General features: G+C 48.6%; 1 protein-coding gene across 2 annotated transcripts in view; it reads left to right on the forward strand.

Moving 5' to 3' along the window:
• NPRL3 (NPR3 like, GATOR1 complex subunit) overlaps positions 1-26,307 on the forward strand; it is a 39,631-nt gene that overhangs the window by 7,701 nt on the left and 5,623 nt on the right. The window contains exons 3-9 of one of the 2 annotated variants that reach the window (XM_054586763.1): positions 2,604-2,642; positions 6,330-6,459; positions 8,029-8,103; positions 12,415-12,568; positions 13,822-13,903; positions 22,321-22,458; positions 23,429-23,585. In XM_054586763.1, coding sequence (XP_054442738.1) covers positions 2,604-2,642; positions 6,330-6,459; positions 8,029-8,103; positions 12,415-12,568; positions 13,822-13,903; positions 22,321-22,458; positions 23,429-23,585 — 775 coding nt within the window. The remainder of the gene's footprint in view (positions 1-2,603; positions 2,643-6,329; positions 6,460-8,028; positions 8,104-12,414; positions 12,569-13,821; positions 13,904-22,320; positions 22,459-23,428; positions 23,586-26,307) is intronic. The other variant, XM_054586762.1, reaches the window with a different exon arrangement.

The raw sequence follows: 26,307 nt of genomic DNA on the forward strand, positions 1-26,307 counted from the left end.
CCAGCCGCTGCTCTGCTCCTGGCCGCTGGGGGACCCCAGCCATACCTCGGGCATCTTCCTGGTGTACTGCGGTGAAGGTGCATCGTACCTGTCCCCTGTTTTCCTTGATTGTTGTTCTCAGAGGTGCTTTTCTTCTGGAACCAGTAGAATGTTCCTGCTTGCCAGTTTGCCAGATTGAAGCGATGTTAACAGGCCTCATGGGTAATTTCTGAATGTGGTGGTGGCCAGCCTGAGAGAAGGGAGGGAGCAGAGCTATGCCGCCCAGTGTGCAGTCTCTGGCCACTGTGACCATTGAAATAGAAATGAACTTATTTCCTCGGTTGCACTTGCCATATTTCAGGTGCTCAGTGGCTACTATATTGAATGGTGTAGATCTGGAATATTTCTGTTAGTACAGAAAGTCCTGTTGGACAGTACTGGCTTGGAGAGTAGGCTGGTTTTATAAGGTGTATCATGGAGGTGATGTGTTTCAGGGCATAAGAATTAACTGTCACTTTTTAAACACTTACTAGAATTCAGAAGGGAGAGGAGAGCATAGATATTGTCTGTTGTCTCTAAGGCTTGAAATTCAAGTTTAGAAAAGTGGTAGTGTCCTTGCGTGTTGGGGATTAGGGGCCAGGTTGCTCATGCTTAGTTCCATCTCTAGTTTAATCACCCACACTGGCAGAGGCAAAGCCATCAGGAGAGGTACAAGGAGAAGCCTGGTTTTTGTCAGAAAGGCTGTTGTGGGCATGATCCCACCCGATGTGGAGGTCACTTCTGGCTTCTCTTTGTATTTCAATCAGTGTTCTGGCTGCAGAGAAGGAGATGCTGCTGGCTGGGAGAAGAGTTGACTCTATTTCAAAGCACTCTGAGATCATTTACTTTAGACATCATCCAGAAGACTTTCCCATAGCTGTGAAAGGTTTCTGTCTCTACCCTTTGCCTCTGTGTTGGACTTGTGGGGCACTGGAATCAGGTGGCACTTTTGTCCCTCTCAGGCTTGTCTACCTTCCTTGAAGCAGTGGGTCCAGCTTTTAGGCAGAGTCATGCCATAGGCTGGAAGCGGGGCTTGGCCAGGTGCGCTGTAGTGCAAGTCCTCCATACCATGTGCACATGGGGCTTCATCAGGGCCTCTTTTGACAGCTTTGCCTGTATGGCACATGTGTTGAGATATGTTAAAAAGATGCCTCTACTTGCTAGAATTGAGGTCAATACCCAAGAATGTGGACAAGCAGTGTTGTCCCCAAGCTTAGATATCTCCCTTCCCTTTTCCTGGCCCAGCCGAGTCCACACTGGTGCCCACATTGACGTGTCCCTTCAGGACAGCGTACTGGGACAAGCTCAGGTTCAGGTTTCCAGATCTCATTCTCACTCTGCATCCTATAGTATATGACCTTGGGCATGTTCCTTAGACAGTGAGCCTCTTCTGTAAGATGTCTGCAGGCAGCAAGACACCTCTGCCTCTCCCTCTGAGGCCTAGGTGTCATGGGAACATCTGTCTTAGGGGAGAGTACTTGCTGATGGCTCTGTCTCCATCCGAGGGGCAGACACAGGTCCATAAAACATGCCTGTGGACTTTAACGTGTCACCTCCATTCCCCAGTAAAGGAATGGAGCACTGGGATTTTGTTGTCACCTGTCTAGTTGTAGGAGATAAAGTTGTAGGAGTTCCACTCAAGCTTCTTCAAATTCTGATTTTCTGAGTGGTCTTGGGAAAGTCCACAAAACATCTGATCCCTTTACTACTTTACAAACTGATGAGCTAAAGTTTGGGATTTGCTGAAAAAAAGGGTTCTTCATTGTGTGCTTCTCTTGCATGGGTCTTTGTCAGTGCACGTGTCTTGGTGAGAGCGGCGGCGGCAGCAGGCGCCGCGGGGCAGCCTGGTGGGCGTGGCACGGCACTGTGGCAGGCTCTCACTCCCCCACTGCTGCCTGCACCGTGGGGCTCAGGCCTTCCTTCTACTTGCAGGAAACTCGGAAAGCAGCATATCCCAGGACACAAGCCTCTGTAAGGGAACTTTAACTCTTAAATATACTTTCTAAAAAAGCTCAGGTTGGATAATGCAGACGTCTCAGACATTTTCCACCATAAGTGCAGCTCTGCTGTGACTGCCTTGCCACAGTCATGTTCTGGGCAGTGGCTCAGGGAGATCAGCTATTCAGTGACAGCAGCTCAAGAATTGGGACTGAGACATTCAGTGGCATTCTTTGGTTTTCATAAGGCTTTTACCTATGGGGGTCTTATTTGATCCTTTTGAGATGATTTGTCAGGTTAAATACTTGTGCATAGGCATCTGGCCAATACATGTGGGCTAGACTCTGGCCCAGGTCTTCCGGCCTTTCTCTCGCTTCTGGAAACAGACCCTCATTCTTGCCCAGTGTATATTTACGTGAGAGAATTTGAGCTTTAGAGAGAAAACTGTGTGGTAAGTCTTCAACTTGGGGAGTGTCTGTATCCTTTCTTGTCTGGTAAGTTGCGTACCCTTCACCTCAAACAGTTAATGCTTAATGGTAGTACTTCTGTTAGACTTTAATACTGTTTTATAAAGCAACTATAAATTTTTATTATTTTTAAAATCGATGTGTTTTTGTTTGGTCTTGATGGTCCTGTTCCCATTTCAGCGAGCCATGTCCTCCAACCGATGAGCAATTGGTTGCAGGGTAAGACCAAGACTTCTCCACCATCTTTCTGTCTTGATTCCTGCTACCTTCTTTCCTTGTAATTGTGCTTAACTCCTGATTTCCCTCAATGTTGAAGAATGACTAATGAGGCACACAGGCTCTCGCTCAGATTGCACTGCCCCAATCCCTCAGGAGTACCTAGGCTTCCCACAGCCCCTGCCCTTTCTCCATTTGGAGTTATTTAGCTATTTCACGCTACCCAAAAGACCTAGGCAAGGTTGGCTGGCGCCAGGAAGACTTCTGGGACCGGGCATGCACTCAGACCTCTTCCTCCAGGCAGGTACCAGCGGCCCTGTAAGGATGGTAGGAGCAGGATTTCTTATCTCCTTCGCTTATTGGCCACCTAGAGAGATCCTTGATTATTGCTCCTTGCCCTCATTTCTCAGAGGGGTTTAGTGGGGGCCTCTCCCAAGGGCTGGGTGTTAAATGTAATGCTTGAGCTTAGATGCTGTAGTATGTGCCCTTTAGAGGCGAAAGTATACCCATGGAGTTTACATAGCACTTCTCCAGGACGGCATGAATAAGTGGGACCCTCTTGTTCCCCGACAGGGCATCTTCCCTGGACACTGAAGGTATCCAAAGCATCTTTGAGTGCCCCGTAATGGGAGGAGGCAGAGTTGAGTTTCCTTCCATGTTGCTCCTCTCCCCATTTTTAGCCAAGCCAGAGAACAAGCCTTGCTCCCAAATGTTTCAGAAGGAACGGAAGGTCTTGGCCTGTTTTCCAGCTGGGCTGGTTCATCTTCCTAAATGTATGTGTTTTTTTTTTGTTTGTTTGTTTTTTAAATTTCTAAGTTATCCCAGGAATGTCAATTTTTTTCTAACAGCTGTTTTATTGTATGTGATATATTTACCAGGACTTTTACCATCAAAACAAGGCAAAAGGATTCTTGTAAACTTTGGGAACAACAAACAAATATTGTCACTTGTTTTTGTGTCAGTTTGCTATTTATAACAATTATGTCTCCTAATCCCCAAATCTCATCGTGTACTCTGTGCCTTTGTGTATGTTATGTCAGCAGACACACTGTATAAAGTATGAGGCCACTCAAGTATTCTTTTTTTTTTTTTAAAAAAAGATTTTATTTATAGAAAGAAGGGAAGGGACAGAGAAAGAAAGGGAGAGAAACATTGATCCACAACAGAAACATTGACCAACTGGCTCTTGCACACCCCCAGCTGGGGACCTGGCCTGCAACACAGGCATGTGCTGTGTTGATCAAACCGGTGACCTTTTGGTTCACAGGCCAGCGCTCAATCCACTGAGCCACACCAGTCAGGGCACCACGTGCTTTTTTCATCATAAGTGTTAATACTGCAGTGGTGAGTGATTTCCATGTGAGCCACACTAACCCCTGCTGGCCACCCCAGAGGGCCCTCCCTGAATGGCCACCTAGGACAGTGTGGCTTTTGACTTCAGCAGCACATGGCTTGCCAGTTGGCTCCTTCTGAAGATCCTGGCCTTTCTGGTCTTCAGGGGAAGCACTTTTTCTTTTGCTCTTGGAAGGGCGCTTTCAGAGCTGGATAGTTATAGAAATTCACCGTACCGCCCCTGCTTGCCTCTGAATCGCAGGGCCCGTCCCACAGCCGTACTAACTTAAGTTCATGAGCTGGTGGCTGAGGGCCAGGGCCGAGGCTCCTCTGTGGGCCTTGATGACAGAACAGAGTTTTTTTAATGGTGGTATTTAGATATCACAGGAAAAAGTAAACTTTCTGGAGTAGTGGGAAGTTGTTTTCTGTGCCTTATCCCTGTGTCCTTGAGTCCTTGGGTGGCAGAGTGGAGGGGCTATTTGTTCAGATAGGATGTGAAATGTTGGCACTGGATCAGTCATTAGGGCAGAAGTGTGTGTTTGGGTTTATCGCCCCGAGCTCTTGCTCGCCGTCACTGTGTCTCTCGGACGGGAGTTACGTAGTGCAGAGTGAGCCAGTTAGGGTTTTTGAAGGAAGCATATAATTAATGCCTCTGGTCTAAGACACTGGAATCTTCCATCTCTGGTTTAATCACTCCAGAGAGCAGTATTCTGGGGAAGAGAGGCCCATCACGGGTGGTTGAGGACTTGAGCTGTCCCACGTTTCCCAGACTGTCTCTGACAACCTTGGTGTCAAAGGGCTGAGTGCAGTGCTCACTGTGCGAGAGGCAAACCCTCTACATTTGGTTTGTCTGGGGCCACAGGGCAACCTAGGACGCCTAGAGGATCATGTCAAACCAATGTGTACCCTACCCCGCAAGGGCTCCGCTCCCTTCCCATCTGTGGGAAGGAGTCCCTTAGCTCCTTGTCTTGCAGTTTGTCTGAGTGCTGGTTGATCAAAAGGCTCTTGCTGTGGGCTGGCTCCAAGTCACTCTTACATTAGGTTGTGAGCCCTGCCTGTGTAAGGAGCCCAGGGCAAAAGGCCCTCTTCCTAGACCCTTTTATCTGAGTCACTTGTTATTTTATTTGAGAGTTGAGCTGAAGCAGCCGTTGTAGCAGACCATCTTTTTCATCAGAAAATGGAGAGGTATGGTGTTAGTTGCTCCCCTCTCCCCACTTGAGGCCCTTCAGGAGAAAAGCATGTGGTATGGTGCCTGATTCACTGTAGCTCCTCAGCAAGACCCAGGACACACACTGGAATGTCTGTCCTCGATGGCCTCTAGGACCTTTGTGTCTCTCTGTCCAGGGCAGAACGTGGCCCTGGGGGAACTGGAACTACTTTCCCCAATACAGTGTGTCCTCCCAACCCGAATACTAGAACTGCTTTCCCCAGGTGCAGAGATGAGCACAGGACCTGTCTCTCTTCTGGCTGCAGCTCAGACATGGTACATCAGTGTTTCTAAATTGGAGGCACCCCACCAAGCCTGGGCTCTGAGATAAGAGTCTGCACTACACCCCCCGCCCTGCCCCCCCGGCAGTGCTCCTCCCTGTGGTGACCCTCCCTTATCCAGACACCCCTCATCCCAGGCAGGAAGGAATAGGGTTACCAGTAAGAAAACATAAGTGTACAGATGCATCTTGCAAAGGGGTGATCTCGTATCCAAATCTGCTCTCACCTACACCATAGCCATTCCTGCTCTTGTATGGCATCCAGCCCTGTGCATCCTTTGTTCATATCATATCAGTGGGTCTGCATATCTTCTACATCTTAAAAGTTTCCTCCCTAATAAAAACTGGAAGGTGCAAAGGGAAGGGCCAAGCAGCGGTGCTGAGGAAGGTAACGAGCACACTGCAGTTAGTGATATACCCTTGCCCTTTACAGAGCACCTGAGGGGTTGGGGGTTCGTAGGAGGGGTGCAGCCTGGTAAACCTGGGCCTGGTGGTAGAGCTCCCCCAACCTGTGAGCCTTAATGAGCAGCTCCTCAGGGCAGCGCCAGCTTCAGCTGTTGTTCCTCCCTTTAAAAGCAAACTGCAACTTGTTTCTCTCCTGAATTTCATAGAGCATGCCAAAAAATTGACAGCATGTGCCTTCAGTCTATGCTTCTCATGCCTTTTACCTTGTAATTTTGGTGATTTTTATGTCCCAAATCTTGGGGATTGCTTCAAAAGGCAACTGATAGAAGCTCCCAGGTCATCAGTGGGGGTCCAGTCACTCTGCGCACACGGCTGCCATATACTGAGACTCTTCCTCTCTGAGGGCAGCGGGTGTGGGACTGGGACACTTTGTTCACTTATTTCCACTCTACTTTTTCATTTTAAGGTTTTCAGATGTCATTCTGGCAACAATTTTGGCAACCAAGTCTGAAATGTGTGGCCAAAAATTTGAACTGAAGATTGACAATGTGCGTTTTGTTGGGCACCCGACGCTCCTGCAGCATGCGCTGGGGCAGGTAAGGGCCGCCCTGAGCTGATAAGGCTCTCCCTGGGCAGGCTGGCCCATCCTGTCCTGGTCTGGGGCTCTCAGGGAGCCGTGGCTGACACTGGATCAGGTAAAGGCAGCCACTGTGCAGCAGGCCTGGTCAGCTGCGTGCTGTCAGCTGCACGTCCACATGGGCCCTGGGGGTGGGTCCCTCAGGGAAGGAGACAGGCATCCTTGTCCCCAGAGTTTCTGTCCCTGCTCCTAGCGTTTGTATAGTGGTACAAGCATTCCTTCTTTCTTATTAAGTGATACCATAGCCAACATTATTATTAATTTAGCTCTTACTTTTGTGCTAAATCCTTTATATGCATTCTTTGATGAATGAAATGTTACAGTACTGGGAGTTTTTAACAAGATTTAATGCACTCTGACCCAAGGGAAATTGCACACCAGAATCTCACAGTGCTTTTGCACATACCAAAAATCAGCATCACTCAGATTCCAAAAGGTTTTGATATAACAGTATAAAACTTAGCTCCATTTATTTTATCCAGAAATCTGAGGGTCTGTGGTGTGGTCCTCAGATCTTCCCCGGGACCAAGCCCATGGAAAGAGGTTCTGAGGTGGTTGGAGGTGCCAAAACATGAGCCATGGCTGGGTGCGCCTGGCCCTGCGGACAGCATCCTCCCTTTCACTGAAACCCTTGCAGGTGGGGATTAATTCCTAATTATGACCTGTGGGTGATGGGACGGAGATTGGGCGGCTTGCCAGCCGTCACAGGTCTGGGAAATGAGTGGCAGGATAGTGAAGAGCCAGTTGGGATGGCCCAGGGAGAGCCGGGCCCTGGCCTCGTATGCCCCCTGGTGGAAACACTTCTAATCAACTTGGTGTTTGTGACTCGGCTTGGCTTGGTGCCAGAGCGGCAGCCCTGTTTCTCTGCTGGCTCTGAGCATTGTCCTGTTTCTTAATTATCCCGAGTACTTGCCATAACGGCAGAGGCAGCCTGGAGGACTCAGATGGACACTGGGGATGGCAGTGGGGGAGATCTGGGCAGAGAGCGCTCCATCTGCTTAAACCCCAGCCTTGTCACTTGGGTCATAGCACTGACCTTCCTATTCTTATCTCAGTGGTGACTCGCTTGTCCATGCAGCCACCACTAGCTCATACAAAGGCGCTGATCATCTCCAAGACCCTGGGGCTCTGTTTTCTTTTGGTTCTGCTATACTCTGGAACCTTTTCCTATGCCTAAAGTAGAATAGCTTTAAACAGCTTTTCTTGGGAAGCGGTGGCTCTTATTCATTAGAATTATGCCTCTCAGAAGTAACTCACGTATACATAGGTTTCGTAATTTTTAGTATTTTAAAGGAGTCTTGAGACCAGATTTGAAAACCGCTTATCTAGATATAACATGGACAAAATTAAGATGCCAATTTTTACATTGGCATTTTGATGAACGTTTAGCACTAGAATTGCAAATGGTTTTATTTCATATAAATATTTAATGTGATTGAATTTTTCCCCCCAAATTTCAAAATTCAGTGTTATTTAAATAAATTACCTTTTAAAAATTAAAAAAAAAAGAATAATGCTTCTTTTGCAGGTCTCCAAAACAGACCCATCCCCAAAGAGGGAGGCTCCCACCATGATTCTTTTTAATGTGGTGTTTGCACTGAGGGTGAGTGTTTGTATAAATGGCTGAAAAGCGCGGCGGGTGAGGGAGGAGGGCCGGGGGAGTAGTGGCACAGCTCATTCCGGTGAGTGTGTCGTTGACACAGAGCTTAGACGACAGTGGGCATGGAACTGGTCTACTCTCACGGTTTTCTTCTCTTAAAAAAAAACAAAACATATAACATTGACCGTCTTAACCATGTTAAATTGTGCAGTTTGATGGCATCTAGTAACCGTGTTGTGGAACCATCACCATTATCTAGTTTTCAGAACATTTTTATTGTCCTAAGAGGAGACCATTTATTTTCCTTTCTCTCCTCTGCCCGCTCCCAGGCCCTAGAAACTATCAGTCTGCTTTCTGTCTCTGGGGGTTTACCTGTTCTGCACGTTTTATATGAATGGGAACCTACAATATGTGATCCTGCTGCCGGGCTTCTTGCATTGAGAATAGTGATTTTGAGATTATCCCTTGTCATGTATAGCAGTACTTTATTCCTTTTTATGACCAAATGAAATTCCATTGTATGGATAAGCCACACTCTGTTTATCCATTCATCTGTTGAAGAACATTTGGTTTTTTTCACCTTTTGGCTATTATGAAGAATGCTGTTAAAGACGTCTGTGTACAGATTTTTGTATGGACATAACTTTAATTTCCCTTGGCTATGTATCTAGGATGAGAATTGCTGGGTCATATGATAACTGCTTTTAACATTTGAGGAACTGCCAGAGTGTTCTCCACAGCAGCTTACTATTTTACATTCCCACCAGCAATGTATGAGGGTTCCAAGTTCTTTACATCCTGTCAACACTTACTATTTTCTGTTTTTAAATAATGAAGCCTTATTGTTCTTAAATGTTTCTCAGTGCTGTCTAAAGTTGTATTTTTACAAGTTACAGGAAATTCCTTTTCAGTAAAGCTGTCAAAATATAAGGGATCCAAATAAACATAAAAAGCACCCCTGGATAAGGGCTGGCTTATATTATGAAGGGACTTTGGAATACCTAGGAAATTTATATTCAGTGAGTGTTAAGTAATGGCATTTCTCTGAAATGTCCCAGTATCAGTTTTCATTGAAGAACCCCATAATTCTTTCTGGCTAGGCACGTGATCTGCTTGATGGCTTTTGTGCAGAAATATGAGTAAGAGAGTGCCTGGATTTCAGTGAAAAGGAACAGGGTGTGCTCTGAAAACCTTCAGAGTGGCAGAAATGAGACTGAGTAGAAAGGGAACCTGTAAAATTAGATGCCATTCTAAGTCTCAAGGTGTATTTTTCCATGGTGGCTTTTTTGTTATGGAGATTACAGGTCTCTCTGTCAATGGTTCAAAATCAAAATAATGCTAGAGAAAAACTCTATTAGAATAGAGCCTAATTTTTCAGACTGGCATAGCTTGTTGAAAAGTAAGAAACTACAAATTAGAAGAAAATAATTTTTAGTGGTGGGGGCATGAGGTCCAAAACATCTTTATTTCCTACTTTATACACTTTCATAGTGTTTTCATCCTCACAGTATCCTTCTGTTACTTGTATGATTACATAATATAAAAGCATCCACAAAGAAAACGGGAGTAAAAAAAAACAAGCAGACGAAACCCATGACGAATGCTGCCCGCCTGTCAGCACCGATAGCCCCTGTGGGGTGGGCGGGGAGGAGCAGCCCCACCCCAGACGTTGCGGGCAGGCCCTCCTCTCTGGGCAGCGTGTGATAGCAGAATGTATAGCAGTCAAGAAAACAAGCATATTTTAAAGTTGTGTAAAGATTTTTATAATAATAATTAGGCTGGAAATAATTCTGGTATGTAGTATTGAGGAATGATTGGAAAAGGTTGTAGTTATTATTCACTGGCATGTTTGGGGCCATTAAATGGGGACGATACCAGAACCTGGAGGAGTATCGATTGCTGCCAGGTAAAAGCAGTCGGAAACAAGGTAGTATAGAACTTTAGATAGCACGGGACATTTTAAGTAATGTAAAGAGTTGGTATTTTAGGGTAGACAAGTTTTTTTTCCTCTTCAGTGGTCATATAAAAATGTGTACTTTTTAAAATTTTGAATAGTTTGATAAACCTCTACACCTGTCTCTGAGATCCCATAACTATCCATGGCCTTTACACTCTAGCTCTAGCTACCTCCCCATCGTTGTCACTTAAGTATTTCAAGACAAGCCTAAGACCTCATGTCTGTTCACTTTTACATACCTCAGAAGGTATCACTATGAAACTATGGACATTCATTTTATACCAGAATACCTTTTTCACACCTGAGAAAATTTATCATAAATTGGTATCAACTAGTACATGGTCCTTTCAAACTTTCCCCAGTTGCCACAACATTTTTTCCACTTGGCCTGTCTGAACCAGGATGAAAACCCAGCCCACCCAAGCATGTGGTATTGTGTCTCTAGATGTCCGCCAGTCTAGGACTCTCGCCTCGCTTTGTCCCATCAGATGTTCTGTGTTTGGACTCATCTCATTGTACACAGTCAGACTTGCTCTCTGTCCCTGTATTTCCTGCAAACTGGAAGTTAGTTCTGAAGGCCTGATTACATTTGGATACAAGTTTTGGGGACAAGAAAGTCTCACAGGTGATGCCATAAACTTCAGGCTGCCTCATATCACATGTGGGGAAAATGTGGCATTTCTAAGAGCTCCCACTCAGGGCTGCCGTGTCCTAGGTGGTAGCTCTCTCAGTGTGGCCTCACACAGCCTCAGGCTCTGCAGGCACCTTGAGTAGTGCCTGGCCTGTGCAGCCGAACGGTACACCCCGGCGCACCCAATTCGTGCTGGTCACTGGGCCTCACCTGGGTAAGCACCACCTTGCGTATCTGGGAAAGTGGAACAAACAGGCCCTGAGCATCTGACAGCACTGACATACCCCAGCCAGTGGGCCCTCTTGGAGAGGGCTGGGTTCTCAGGCATGACTTGATTACTTCTTCAAGGGGGTAATCATGTGCCCAGGGTCATTCTCCTACCTCTGCTGTGCTGTGGGAGTATTTTTACACAGATTCTTCTAAAAGTGTTTTTGTTTTGAGGCAATTATATATACCCTATAATCCAGACCCTACAGTTTCGTAATTTTGCAGGGGATACCGTTTAGGGGATGTCCTTGACGTGAAGGGGCAGTGTTGCTGCCCGGCAGTGGGCATGGCACGGGAGCAGCCTTTGGTTCTCTCCCCAGCACAGGTGCGCTGCCAGGTCTAAGTTCTGTTTGTGCACATGAGATCTGCTAGGAGTTTAGAAAATCTCTCCAACTCCAGGTGATGAAAATGTTTACTGTGGACACTTTGTAGGCAGGGCCCTGTCTGACAGACACCCCGGAGAGGGAGGCAGCACCAGGAGTTCTAATCAGTGGCACCATTCGTACCTCTTCCTTTTTCTACCTCCACCCCATGGGATGACTCAGCTGCCCTGGGGGCCTCCTGAAACACTGAGTCACGGTTGGCCTGTTATCTGCTCCATGGGGCATCTTCACAGACCCCACAGCCACCTACTCCACCCTTGGCCTGGCCCAAATGGGGCCCCTGATAGTTTCCAGAGTTAACTCGGGTGTGGAGGGAGCTTGGGGGGAGGGGAGTGGCTGGAGCCTGTCCTCTCCTGTTAGCCAGGGTCATTTCTGCGGGCAAGAGCTGCTTAACCCTGAGGACAGAAAATGTTCAGTGGACAATTAGCCTTGTGTTTCTATTTATTATACTGTGTGTCCCTGTGGTAATAGGGGCTGAGTGACTGAATTCTCGTGTAGCCAGTCTGGTCCATGAGCAGTTAGCAGCACACTGGTGACTTCCAACACTGCCAGGGTTTTTGCTGTAGGTAGGATCTCTTTTGAGCACTTGACATTTCTGATTAATTGGTGAGGGAGGTGCCACTATTGTCCTTTCTCAAATGGGAACCTGTGACCCAGGGTCAAACAGTGGGTAGAGAGGTGTGTACTTTCGACTGCCCCTCTGGCTGCCTCTGCCAGGCCCAGAGTGGATAGATGATCTGTGCCCTCCTTCCTGGGTAGCCCTGGTGTGCGGTGCAGCATGAGAGCCTTTCTCTACTTGTTACAAATGCCCGGTTCCCCACCCGCACACTCTGTGGGTGACCTCACAGAGCCATCTCTGCTGCCATTCAGGCAGCTACCCCTAAGATAGGATGCTGAGTGGACTGGTGTTTGTGGATGGCCCCTGGAGTGGACAGTTAGGCGCAGGAGTGGCACCAGGAGAGGGGCCTAGGCAAAGGGAGTAGAGAAGGATTCTTTCATGGTTTGGGTTTTTCCTTTGTACGTGCACTACCTGAGAGTGTATGTTACATTTGAGTCGTGTGTGGCCTTTCCCACAGGCCAACGCGGACCCCTCGGTGATCAACTGCCTGCACAACCTTTCCCGACGGATCGCCACCGTGCTGCAGCACGAGGAGCGCCGCTGCCAGTACCTCACTCGGGAGGCCAAGCTGATCCTCGCGCTGCAGGATGAGGTGTCCGCTGTGGCCGATGGTGAGTGCGGCGGGCGTGCCTCCTCGCCCAACACCACAGAGCAGGCAGTGTTTCCAGGCAGGATACTGGTCCAGTTTGCAGAGCTACTCAGAGGTTCCATGATCTTCACCCTGGGCTGAGCGTGCCCCCTGTGCAAAGGAAGTCTCCCTGGGGGCATAGCTGTAGACGCGCTTTCCTGGTGTGCTAAAATTGATTTTTTAGTTCGAAACATTCTCCTCCCCGACAAGTGCTGCATGATGACTCTTACTGCAGGTCAGGCTCTGGCTGTTGGCCCTGCGGCTGCTGGGCAGGCTTCCCCGGGGGAGAGGGTGTGAGAGGGGCCAGTGGGAATTTTGAGCTGGCAAGGTGGGTGCTTCCCAGTTCTTTGTTTTCAACTAAATTGAAGGAGGACTTACTAGAATTATAAACTGGTAAGTTATTAGAATATTTTTTACTAATAGATACATTTACCTTGTGGTTTTGGCATATTGTCAGCATTTCAAAGTGCAGAGAGACACCTACCTGTAACAAATCTCTGCCGCCATCTTCTCAGGTCAGCACCTCTGTAGCAAAAGAGAAAACTAGGAACACGTTTGAAGGTGAACCCAGTCTAATTTTAGCAATAAAGAAAAGTAGTGATCACCATACATGAACTATCCCACTCAGGTGCATTTTCAGTAAAAATTTACTTTTTTGTTTGATAATTAGTTGTCAAAAATACTTCTGTTTTGGCCTCTTATGTTCCAATTAATAGCAGTCGAGAAGTTTTATTTTTTAAAACACTTTTTTGAGAGCCTGTGACTTTATTACACAGGAATTAAAAAAAAATTCAGTTTAGTACATATAATTTTTGTTAGATATTTATGAGAAAGGATTAATAAAAATCTTTCAGCCATACAAGTAAGTTGCATTAGCATAAACACATGGCAGAAAGGGTGGGATGAGGCATGGAATTCCATGGTCACTGAGGCAGATGGCCGAGTGGTCTCAGGTCAAGGTCTTCGGGGGCAGCCACTGCAAAAGTTTGTTCGTGTGATGCCTCTGACTGCAGGGTTAGGTGGGGCCAGTGCTGAAGTTTAAATATGAATATTTCATATAAGCACAGTTAAACAAATCAGCCTAAGTCTAATTTTAATTCAGCTGGATACAGAGGTTTTATAAGAAGCAGTTGTGAATATCTTGGTGATTCTTTTTAAAAGGTATTTTCTGTTCTAGCCTGTGTGGGTTTCCTTGCTTTGGAGATTCTAAGTCCTTCTGTGTTGCAACTCTTGCAGCAAATGATGGTCCTCAGTCCCCATTCCATCATATCTTGCCCAAGTGCAAGCTGGCCAGGGACCTGAAGGAAGCTTATGACAGGTAAGACAGGTGGGCAGCACATGCTCCACACATTTCCTTCCTGTGGGCTTTATTTGCCTGAGCCGTGTCTGAAGACGGGGCTCCCTCTGCTCGGTGCTATCCTCCTGTTGTGCAGCTGAAATGGGGGTGAGAGAAGGCAAGAAATGCCAGCCCCTTTGGTGTATGCCTGGCTGGAGGAGTCACCTCCAGACTTCTCTTAGGCCAGAAAATACACCTGAAGTTATACATGAGAACCTGTAAGTGCTTTTGAGTCCTCAGATGCAAGGTGATTTTACTGAGCATGATACAGTGCCCAGTTCTGTTCCACCTTCATTAGGTGGGTGTCATTGTCACCATTTCACCCATGAGGAAACTGAGGCTCAGAGGATGGAGCTGGGATTGACCATGTTCCTCCCTGCCCTTGGGAGACAGTGAGTGTATGAGTGCGGCAGGTGTTGGAGACACAGTGAAACCTCACAGCTGTTGTGGTTATACTTGTGGCTCAGCACCTACTCCCTTAAACATGGACAAGCAAAGAACTGACTTTTTTTTTAAAGGGTGTCTGTATGGCTCTGACCACCACTCCCTGGCCCTGGGTCTGCAGCAGGGAGGTGACCACCACTCCCTGGCCCTGGGTTTGGTGGGGTGAGTGCCCAGGTGACAGCCCACTTGGCGGGTTTATCTTTCCAGCCCTGCCCCTAGCCCATTGCTTCACAGGGTGTCATCACTCACAGCCGAGGGTACCACACAGCACCGGGCAGACGGGCGTAGGTGCAGGCTTTTCTAGTGCCTTGCAGTTCCACTGCCTTTCTGCCTTCTCTTCTTCGTCCCCTCCCTGCCTCTCTTACTTTTCCACATTCTCCTTTGCAAGTGTGTGCAGCTCAGTGCTCCCAGGCCCCACTCCATCCCAGTGGACTCCTCTTCCCACTGGAGATGGTCCTCATCTAAGAGCTGTGGCCGGCCGCTCCACGTGTCATCCAAGCCCAGAGATAGTGGTTTGCCCAGGAGCCTTTCCTTTGTTATGTTAACTTTTCTATTTTATAAACATTATAGACATTTAGGAAATATGAAAAAGTATAAAGAAAATAAAAGTAATCTATAACGTCATACCCAGTGATAATCACTAGGAACATTTTGATAATTTTTTTTTTAACTTGAGTGTTTGAAAAGGTCACATATTCATCAAGTCTGAGCATTAGAGTGCTGAGTTTCTCTCCCGCTGCACTCGCAGCAGGTTCTCATCCTGCTGGCAGGATGCTTTCAGGAAGCAGCCACATGTCATTATGTCTTGGATCCTTCATCACAAATGAGTTTAAGGTGCATACAGGCAAATACGGACCCACTTTCTCCCTTTTACGTCTTCCTTTTACACAGTGGTAGCATCCAGTTAGCCTGATGCCTTCTCGGTTTAACAGTATAACTTAGACTTTTGCCTGTACTGGTAAATAAGGACTTTTTTTTTTTTTTTTTTTTTTTTGGCTGCACAGTTAGTTAACCCTCTCCCTTGGGCGTTTAGTTGGTTTCACCTGTTGTTACTGTAAGACATGCTGCCCAACCATATGCACATGTTATTTTGCATGTGTACCCACATATATAACAAATTTCTTAGAGTGGAATTGCTAGGCCTACTAGGTAAAATGTGTTTCTCTCTGAGGGGTTTGTGCCTCCCACCAGCAGCACGTGAGATGCCTGTCAACACAGTCTGGGTGAACTTCTTGGTTTTAACCAATATACTGGAGAAAGCATGATATCTCAGTACAGCTTATACATGTCTTCACATGTTTAAACCATCCCTGTTCCCTTTTCTGTTAGCTCTGTGCTCAGATCCCTTGCTGGTTTGTTTTTCTCTTGGGAGGTTTAGATACCTTTATAAAGGAGGGAGGGATGGCCTGGCTGGATGGTTCAGTTGTTTGGAGCGTGGTCCTGCTAAGCCAGTATTGTGGGTTTGATCCTCAGTTGTGGCACGTGCAAGATGTCAACCAATGAATGCATAAATGGATGACTCAGGTTGGTGTTTTTTCCTCTCTTTCTCTCTCTTTCTAAAAAAATCAATAAAAAAGGTAAGTTTAAAAAAAAATAAGGGAGGGAGAGTTGTCCTTTGTGAGAACAGCTTGTGTTTCCATTGTCTTTATTTTGGTGACCTCTGGTTGTGTCTCCTGGGTGTTAGAAAAACATCAGGGCAGCTTGAAACAGCCCTTGCTGAGTGATGGTTTTGATTTACTGCCCCTCCTAATCTGGAGAACTTGACCCAGAATGGGATTTTTGGTCTTGTAGTCTGACCCTGTCTTTCAGTCCCATGTGATCATGCTGAGGTTTTTCTCTGGAGTAGAAGAATTGCTGCCTTCTGGTCTTGGGTTGACTGGTACCAGAAATCTCTTCCTTGGAAACATTGCTTTAATCTGAGTGGGGATTTGCATGCCTCAGCTAAGATTACACTTGATCTTAGCCAAAAAGCCAAGAAGCAATCTCATCTAGAATTAGCAAAAATCAGGCTAACCTGTAATTAAAATAAAAAGGAAACTAGAAACAGACTTTATATTTGTAAAGAAAGAACGGACTGTGATTTTTTATTTTTAATTAAAAAAAAATTCTCACCTGAGGACATTTTATTTCGTGAGGAGAGAGAGAGAACAATGATGTGAGAAAGGCACCGATTGGGTGCCTCATTTGCCTTCCGTAGGTGTGACTGAGGATCATACACGTTCTGACTGGGGATCAAACCCACAACCCAGGTATGTGTTCTGACCAGAAGTCAAACCTGCAACCTTTTAGTAACAAGACAACACTCCAGCCAGCTGAGCCATATGGTTCCTGGGCAATTGCTTTTCTTTGAACTGCACTGGGAAGCTGGAGGGATGAGATCCTGAGTTGTGTATCTGAGGGCCTGCTGCAGCTCAGAGCCTGAGGCAGCCAGTGCCCTCTAGTGGGCATCAGTTTAAAGAAGGAGGACAGGAATCAGATTTTGGCAAAAGCAGCTCCGAGGATCTACTGTCCAGCACTTAGTTTCCTTCCTCCACCCCAGGCCGTCTATTGTGACTAGTGCCCAGGTAACCCCCTAAATCACCCTGTTCCCAGACCACACCCTGACCAGTCCTGGGCCTGCCCCCAGGGAAGCCAGGGGCAGTTGTGTTCACCCCTGCACCTGGCACAGCCTGTTCAGCAATGGCTCTATGACCACCAGGAGCCTCCCTGGCCTGTGGCCTGTGGTCTTCCCTCTGACCATATCCAACCAGGTCCATGTTGGCCTCGAGGGTCTCTTCTGGCCTCCCTCTGCTCCTGAAGAATGGACTGTACCTTGGAGCTAAGAAAGGGAGACTGAGTTTCCATTTAATCAAGCAGCATATCACAGATGGCAACTTCCTGACAGATCTCTGGGAAAGATTTTCTCAGAGCAGAAATAAGAGACAGGAAGCTGTGAGACTTAGTGATGTTGGAGTTTGGGGTGGGACTTTTCAAAGGAATTGTTCTGGATTGGGTGTTTAAATTAAAATCCAGCTCTGACTGATGTGGCTCTGTTCGTTGGATGTTGTTCACAAAGTGAAGGGTCACAGGTTTGATTCCCGGTCAGGGCACATGCCTGTGCTGTGGGCCAGGTCCCCGGTTGGGGCATTTCAGAGGTAACTGATAGATGTTTCTCTCATACATCGATGTTTCTTTCCCACTCTTTCATCCTCCCTTCCCCTCTCTAAAAGTAAATAATAAATAAAAATTTAAAAATAAAGTGAAATCCAGGGCTATGGTATGACTGAGTGACCTGTGTCTCAGACCTAAGTGTCTGTGAATGGAGGCTGGCAGTGTGAGTCCCCCAGGAGGCCACCCGGACTGTTCTAGCACTTGTGTCTCCCTGTGGAATTTGGTACCTTCAATGATAGCATCTTACTCATTTGTGTGACTCTCAGGTCATGTCTCCCATGGGGTCAGGAACATCCCTTCACTTTCCATAACGCAGCCCTCGTGCTCGGCATGTGGAGAAGCTCAGGTCGTCCACCAGTAGTTGGAAGGAAGAGTAAATAGGAGTCACGTCAGTGTGGATTCTGTGGGGGTTTGAAGAAGTATCTGTTGACTGGTTCTCCATAGTTAACAGGGCCTGTGGTGGGATCCAGGAGGCTGTCCAGGGCCTGGCTGGGCAGGTCGTGTTAGGTGTGCTGGGGACTTTATGCCTGCTCCTCACTGCCTCACACACTACCTGTCCAGGACACATATGAGCCCGCAGACCCCTCCACGAATATCCTGGGAGTCTTAGTCCCTATTTCCATAAAATGTACCTATATATAAACTTTTGGAGCCTACCCAGATCTCTTGGATGACGTGCAGTGTCCCACTGCATGTAGTAGGAAGCCTGGTTGCATGAGACCAGAGAGACCAGGGTTGGCTTTGAAGGTCTCTGGCCTAGGGCAGAAAGAAAGATGATGAGTGTCATGATTTTTGACACTGCAGGATGTTTCAGTTATTAGCCAAAGGTTAGGAAGTGACATCCTTCTTCAGATTCTGAGATCGGAGAGTGATGGAATAACTTGTACACATGTCTATTTGGGATGTGAAAGATAGGAACATATTTTAGCTCGGTGCACAGCTTTATGCACAGTCATTGCCTCAGGACTGGGGCTGTGGCGGGAGCGTGTATCTCTCATTGCAGACAGGGCTTGGCTCTCCCTTTTGGCCCAGACCTGTGTGAGGGGCTGGATAAGCCTCACATGGGGGTAGTGTTTTTCCTACAGTGTTTCCAAAGAGAAATACAAGCTTAGTAGGAACATTTTAGGGCCCAAACACCCACTTTGCTACTTAGATCTTAAAACTATACTTTACAAACAGGCGCAAACCTTTCTCTTCCTCCTGTTGACCACTTTCAGTGCAGTGCCTACCTAACCTCCTAATATGGGGGGTTTACAGAGCTTCTCTGGGAGCTTGAGGGCCATTCTCCTTCCTCCTATAATGTTCCAGAGTTTTCTAGGATTCTAGGGTCTTCAGCTGGGCGCTTTCAGGATCTCCACACAGTTTGTAGAGAGGCATCAGCCTTGGTGCTCCAGGAGAAGTTGCTGGGAGTTGAGCAGATGCTTGGAACAGTGGAGTAACATCCATATGAAAACCAGAAAATCAACGTGGGTGGGACCCCCCCCCCCCATTAGAAGAGGGCCTCATGCCACTGTACACCAGATGTTGTGACCAGAGCTCTGGGGAGGGCTGACATGTGGAGATGCTGTTCGGGCCTAATTAATTTCCTTTGCGCCCAAATCGGGCACTTGGTGTTGTCTCTCCATGAGGCCCGTCCCAAGCCCCAAACACCTGCTCCCCAAATGCACACCCTGCACCCTCCTCTACTTGTCCCTTTTCCTGTAGCTCTCTTCCATCTTATGTTCCATAAAATTTGGTTTCTCAACACCGCTGAATCATAGCCCCCCAAAGTGTAGTGCTGTAAGTTTTGCCCCAGGAACCTGAATCAGTGCTTGCAGCCTCAGCACATGCCAGGTCATTGGCGACTTGTACATGGCGTTGCTGGGCACCTGGGTGCATCAAAACCAGCTACCACCATGGCTGGTGTGGCTCAGCGGATTGAGCACCAGACTGCGTGACTGCAAACTGAAAGGTTGCCGGTTTGATTCCCTGTCAGGGCACATGCCTGCATTGCAGACCAGGCCCCCAGAGATCGACGCATCTCTCTACATTGATGTTTCTCTCCCTTTCTTCCTCCCTTCCTGTCTCTCTAAAAATAAATAAGTAAAATCTTTTAAAAAAATTTTTAAAAACCCAGCTACTTTAAAAATGGTAGGAATCTTTGTTTAATTCTGATTCTTTGGTATTCAGACAGCTACTCTGAGCAGTATGCTACAGAAGACAACTCAAAAATAGACCTTTATTTTCAATCGACCAGCCTTTCTGATGAGGTATAAAGTGAAACAGAGAAAGAGCCTGGGCGTTTCATTCTTCCCTACGGCCCCTGATTTTCCTTGTTCTTCCCTTTTGTATATCGATGCCGAGGATATAAATATTGTTCATTTACATGGAGCCACTAACATGGGTACCCTCGGCAGCTCTCTAATGGTGTGACCTTTGATTCCTTAAGAGGCCGAGCTGTTTCTCAGGGTTTGATGTCTAGCCAGCAGAGACCTTCAACCATGGAAGGGCAAGACTGTGGGAGCCTTCATCTACTCAGATGTACTTGCTTAGCACTCTGTTCTGGAAGAAGGCAAGAGTGGGGCCCTCCTATGGGACCTTGGGGAAAGGCTGGTCCTCCCCAAATCATGACACTCATCAGACCTATTCATAGGGTTCACCCTGTGGGGCTGTGGCCCCAGTAGCAACCAGACCTTTGCCTTCCAGACTCAGCCACAGCCCCTGAAGCCAGGGGTCCTCCTCTGTGGCATTGAGATCCTTGGAGAGTGGCATGGGCGTTCCCAGTGCCACTGCAGGGCAGGCAGAAGGCGTTTGGGAGCCGTGGAGTAGTTTGTGGTGAGCAAATGGTTGGTATCGGCAGAAACCCCGGGAGTAGTTGAAGTGATAGATGTGCTCTGTGTTCTTCCCACCATTTTATCTCCCCGTTGCCTATTCCCTGCTTGAGAGAATAAAGATTTATTTTTGCATTTGAAACCACTGACCACAGATTCTGCCAGCCCTCCAGTGGACCTGTGGGAAGAAGCTTGCGGTCGTTAATCTGCTGCTTGAGATTTCAGGAGAGACTGTAAGAACAGGCTGTGGGTGTGGGGAGTGAGGGCCATAGGGCTGCTTCCCCAAGGGAAGTTTGAGACTGGGTAAAGCGGCAGCTGCCACCAACCTTCTTCAAGCCCCTGGCCTGCCCCACGCTCAGCCGGATGTGGGCGTCTTGGCCCATCCAGCCAACTGCGAATAGTACATCAGCATTGAAACATGCCGGGAAGAGCGCCACTTCACCTAGCTGGGTCAGGGCTGGCCAGGCCGTCGCAGTGGGCACCGGTGCCCCTCTCATTCACCTGCTAGGGGCACAGCGAGGATCAGCCATGGGGACTTGGCTCAAGCAGTTGCTTCTCCTTCGTGTCAAAACACCAAGTGCTGTTAGCACTTAGTGCAGGGGCTGAGCAGCCAGGCTATGGGCCTGGCTTCTCTGTTGGGAGTTGCAGAAGCTCCTGCTGAAAACAACCGCCTTGTATGTGGGTCCCCAGTGCAGGGAGAACAGGGCCACGTGGAGCTGCCAGGAGCCTGTTCTCTGGGCAAGGGCTTCCTGAGAAGTGGTCCACCAGAGCAGGAAACACATTCCTTGGACCCCTCTCCTTCCTCTATTTATTAGATGCTTCTCAGTGCCTCCCAAGTATCCCTCACTGAACCAGCCATGTGTGAGCAGTGAATGAAACACAGAACCCTACCTTGTGACTGAACTCCGGTCAAGAAAACAGCATTAACCAGCAGACAAGTAGGTGTGTCCTGTGCTCAAGGGCTCAAGACACATGTGAACAGTGAGCAGTCAGATTGCCCGTGGGGCTGGGGCCAGTGTCAGGGTTCACCTCACTGAGAAGGTGGCACTGGAGTTGAATCCTAAAGGAGGGAAGGGGCCCAGGGGACCTGGAGGAAGACTTGTGGTCAAGGGCAAGTACAAGGGCCCTGAGCAGGGTAGCTGGTGTAGCTGGATCTACCTGGGATAGGAAACAAGGTCAATGAAACATGGGCAGATCACATGGGGCTGCGGTCATTTTGGGGTCTTGGCTGGGGCTGCCGAGTTGGGGGCTGTGGGAGAGGGCATGTAGAGGGGGTCAGTGCTGAGAAGATCTGGACTTTAAAGGTCCCTGCAGGTGACACAGACAAGATTTACTCATGGTTTGAGGTGGGACGTGAGAAAAGCAAGGAGTCAGGGACAGTTGCTGTGCTTGGCCTGAGCAAGGGTTCGGCCTGAAAGAACCAAACTGCCATCACTGAGGCTCTTTTGGACAGTTGCTGCGGTGCCCCCGGGGTGCTGCTGGCACCTGCAGGGAGGTGGGCGCTATGTGCTCCTCCCAGACGGGATGTCGTAAGGGATTTGGCACCCCTGACCCTTCCTCTCCTGCCCACTTCTTTTGGGAGCTAGACCCTGCCCTGCCTCACTGCCCACCTTTGATGGGGCCTTCATGAGCTGTGCGGGAGGAGGCATCTGAACACCCCTGGTGCATTTATTCTCTGGGACAGAGATAAAAGAGGCTTCCCTTGAGCCCTTACACTCTGGTTAGAATGCAGAGTCCAGGGCTAGCCAGAAATACAATTTGTGTATGTGTGTGTGCGCGCGTGCGTGCCAGACACATTTTCTTCTCTTCAACATATTGAGGTCCTGAAAGATGCTTTCTTGCATCTTTCTCGACTTACAGTTTACTCTGACCAGCAGGAGCAGTGTACTGGGAAGAAGTACTTTGGGCAGGGTTTTGTGTGATCTGTGTGTCTGGGTAGAAGTTGCTGTGTGAATGGGCGATGGCACTGACAGTAATGAAGTCTGCTGTCTGCAGCTTGTGTACGTCTGGCGTGGTGCGGCTGCACATCAACAGCTGGCTGGAGGTGAGCTTCTGCCTGCCCCACAAGATCCACTACGCGGCCGCAAGCCTCATCCCCCCTGAGGCCATAGAGCGGAGCCTGAAGGCAATTCGGTGAGCGCTGGCCTTGTGCACACTCCCTGCAGGGCCCCTTCTCTTTAGCCTGAGGTTTCACCAGTTATTTTGTTCCAAAAATTATTTTCCTCTTCCTGCCACAGAAATTGGCAGATAGGGCTCTCCTGTTTATAGAAGTAAAAACACATGTTCTTGTGTCTGGCTTTATGGAGCAAATGACCAGCCCCATGTTTTCCCTGGGCCCTCTGGGCACTCTCTGGGTGAATGGGGCTCCATGCTGAGGGCCTCACCTTAGTCCTGTGCACTGTGGGTTCGGCATCCTGGGGAGAAGACGCACCACTGGAAGGACATCACGGTGTTGCTCACTGGTTCCTCCTGCATTTGAATCTGAACTTGCGGGATTTCCCTTTCTTAATTTAACTGATTTCTTGCAAGGAAAGAGCTGAGCCCAATTTCCTCCCACTCCTGTCTCCAACCAAGTCCCCAGTTTCCTTAAGTATTTTTTAGTTAAAAAAAGAAATCTGGGCACATTACAGAAAATTTGAAGATGAGAAAGCAAAGCACTGCCTCATTCTCTCGCCCTCCCCCAATCTGTGCTTCAAGGCAATGTCTTTCCTCCTGGCTTCCTGGCTAGGCATATTTTTATGTAGTTCTATTCATAGCCTCAGCAGCGATTTAACTTTTCCCATATTTGGGATTCTTTCCTTAGGAAAGACTTCATTCATTTTTTTCAATCAACAAATGTTTGCTGGGCAATCCCAGAGGTGGGAGGTAAGGTCGTTGGACCTTCCTCAGTTTTGTTCTAATTATTTTTTTCTTAGAGAGTAATTCTTGCAGATGTTTAAAGGTCCCTGGACATACCACTGCCCTTGTCTCTAATTCCTCCTGTGGTCTCTCCTCTCTGAGGTTCAGTGTCTGTGGGCCCCAGCTGCACCTTTGGTTCCAGGTACGCACCTAGTACAGGGGACCTGTGGCTCACATGTCCTGCTGGCCTGACTCTGCCCCACAGCCCATACCACGCCCTCCTGCTGCTCAGCGACGAGAAGTCCCTGCTGGGTGAGCTCCCGCTCGACTGCTCCCCAGCCCTGGTGCGCGTGATCAAGACCACATCAGCTGTGAAGAACCTGCAGCAGCTGGCCCAGGATGCAGACCTGGCCTTGCTGCAGGTATTGCTCTGGGGTCCTGGGGAGACACCCTGGATGGGGAAGGAGGGGCTGGAGGAGGAGCTGGACACATCATAGCAGGTGACTCCTGGTGGAAGGTGGGAGAAGCCGGGATGTCAGGAAAGCAGGCTGCCTCTGTCCAGATGAGAGCCTTTGACAGGTGGCTCTGAGGTTGGCTGGGGGTTCTGGAATCTGAGTCAAGCCTGGATTCAGGACTGGCTCATGAACTAGCTGCAGGACTGACTTCTTCCTCCTCGGAGTGTGGTGAGGCTGCAGCAGAGAGGAGTGAGGTCCTCTGGTGCTGGGAAGACGGGATGCCAAGGCAGGTGGCTTGCAGGTCTGAAGCAGGGCACACAGTGTGTGGCCACATGAGAAAGCCCTACTGCATCCTCGAAGTCGGGAAAGTGAGAGCAGGACACGGCGTGGGCCTGCTCATCTGCAGAGCCAGGACCTAATCTCGTGTCCTTGACCAGCCCCATGTGTGGATGAGCGTGTGTTCTGTGGGAAGCGCCACCCCCTGCCTGAACCATGTCTTGTGGGCTGCCCTTTCTGAGTGGGTGTAGGGCCCCTCAGCCCTGGCTGTGGTTCTGGTTGGAGCCTGGGAAGGAGTCAGGGGATGAGGAAAAAGCACAGGGAGAAATCGTAGGCCAAGGGTGGGGTGTCTCAGGTTCTGGTGACAGTGGCCACCAGAGGGCAGCAGGGCCTGTCCCAGGGACATGTGATTCCTGCAGAGGCCAATGGGTGGCAGCTCTCCCAGGCTGGGCAGAGGAGGAAGAGGAGCATAGGCAAGAGGCTGGCCCATCTGGGCCCCAGAGAGGCATCAGGGAAGCTTGTCCAGCAAGGCCTGATTCTCAGGCTGTTTTCCCCCCAAAGCAGTCATTTTTACATTCTTGTCATCCAGAATAAGGCCTTCTGTCATCTGTTCCTTACGACCTTTGTTTGCCCCCTGTGAGACCGTTTATTGGATTCTGCCTCGGTGTTTTATACGTCCTGTTTGTCTTCATAGCATCCACAAAACAATGTGCTAACTGTCCTGCAAGTACTACAGAGTTTATGTTCTGACTAGTACTGGTGAAGTGGCAGATACCTGTGGGCCCCTTGTAGCTACCATTTCAGGCTTTGAAAGATGCTGACCCTTCACTGCCCACTGAGGCTGCCCGACATGGAGTCTGTCCGGTTGCCGTGCCTCACCCTGGCCGTCAGTGCCCTTGGACAAAGACGAAGTTCTAATGATGTCTCCTTAGCTTTCCTGCCCTGGCCTTACTGCGGGGAAACTGTTGTTTCTTTGCACTCCTCTGGCCGGCATGGTTGTACAGAAGCTCCCTGAGGCCCAGCTGTGGTGGTGGACCTGCCACCCTCTGGGACTCCTGTTTCCTCCAGCAAGTAGCTCAGTGGAGGTCCCGTGTCAGTGTCAGCTATGAATGTCAGCAGATGATTTTAAATCCCCCATCTGCAAGTAAATGTATTGGGATTTTTTTTGCATGATAGAATTAATGTGTGTTTTTTTTTTAATAAAAGTTCAAATAGTATACAAATTATAGACACAAAAAGAGAAAGCCCCACAATCCCATATCCCAGATGTAACCACTATAGATTTCCTCCAAGTTTTTCTTACAGGTTGACACAGGATCTTTGAGCAACAAAATTAGGGCCACATTGTACATTACTTGCAATTGTAAAGTCGGGAAAGTGAGAGCAGGACACAGTGTGGGCCTGCTCATGTGCAGAGCCAGGACCTAATCTCGCAGTTGGCTGAACGGTGCCCGCAGGCCTCCCCGTCCTAATCCCCAGGACCTAGGAATGTGGCCTTGTGTGGGATTTTGCAGATGTGATTAAGGATCCTGAGGGTAGGGCATTGGTCCTATGTTATCTGGGTGGGCCCAGTGTAGTCACAAGGGCCCTTGTAAGAGGGAGGCAGAGGGAAATTTGTGGGAAAGGAGGTGGGGATGTGACCATGATGTGGCCACCTGCCAAGGAACGCTGCAGCTAGCAGAGGCCGAGAACGGTGGAGAGAGCTGCCCTGCCAACACCTTGACTCCAGCCGTGTGATAGTGATTTTAGATTTCTGGTCTCCAGAATGGTGCTCTGGCTGTAGGAAGAGGCGGGAGGTGGAGACCACTGGGTAAGGGTGGTGGCAGAGGTGAAGGAATGTGGGTGTGTCCTTGCTTTAGAGTGAATATCAATGGGACAAGGGATGAGAGAGGTCAGTGATGGGACTGAAATTTCCATTGTGTTCAAGTTGGTGGTGCCCCTAGATGTCTCATGCTGAAATGAGGTAGAGGTATTCTGTCAGTTTCGCAGGCATTGCATGCAGGTAGCGGTGACTCATCCCCTGGGAAGCACACAGCATTAGGAAAGAAGGGCAGCAGGCTCCCCTGGGGTAGTGCTCACCTAGGGTGGTGCCAAATCAGAAATGCCCAGTGCCTTTCTTTCCATGAAGTGAGGCAGTGCTCTATTCTCAGACCTCGCCTCCCCTTGTGAGGCTCAAAGGGATTTCTGGCATCTTTGTCCGCCTGTGGGCCATCCTGATGTCCACGAGTCCAGAAGAGCTGGGCAATGGGATGTTCTCCAGGATGCTGGGACACACAGGGAGGAGTGCGTGGGGTAGAGGGCATGTCCAGTGACCCATAGTCATTGTCATGTGGAAACCCTTCCCCGTGTTGGAGTCCTGGTGGTGGTGCTGGCGAGCCTGCTTCTGCCAGGATGTCCCATCAAGTCCTTTGCT

This window comes from Pteronotus mesoamericanus, unplaced genomic scaffold (genome assembly GCF_021234165.1).
Source record: "Pteronotus mesoamericanus isolate MK-2021 breed Mesoamerican mustached bat unplaced genomic scaffold, CSHL_Meso_final contig_947, whole genome shotgun sequence".
Lineage (NCBI taxonomy): Eukaryota > Metazoa > Chordata > Mammalia > Chiroptera > Mormoopidae > Pteronotus > Pteronotus mesoamericanus.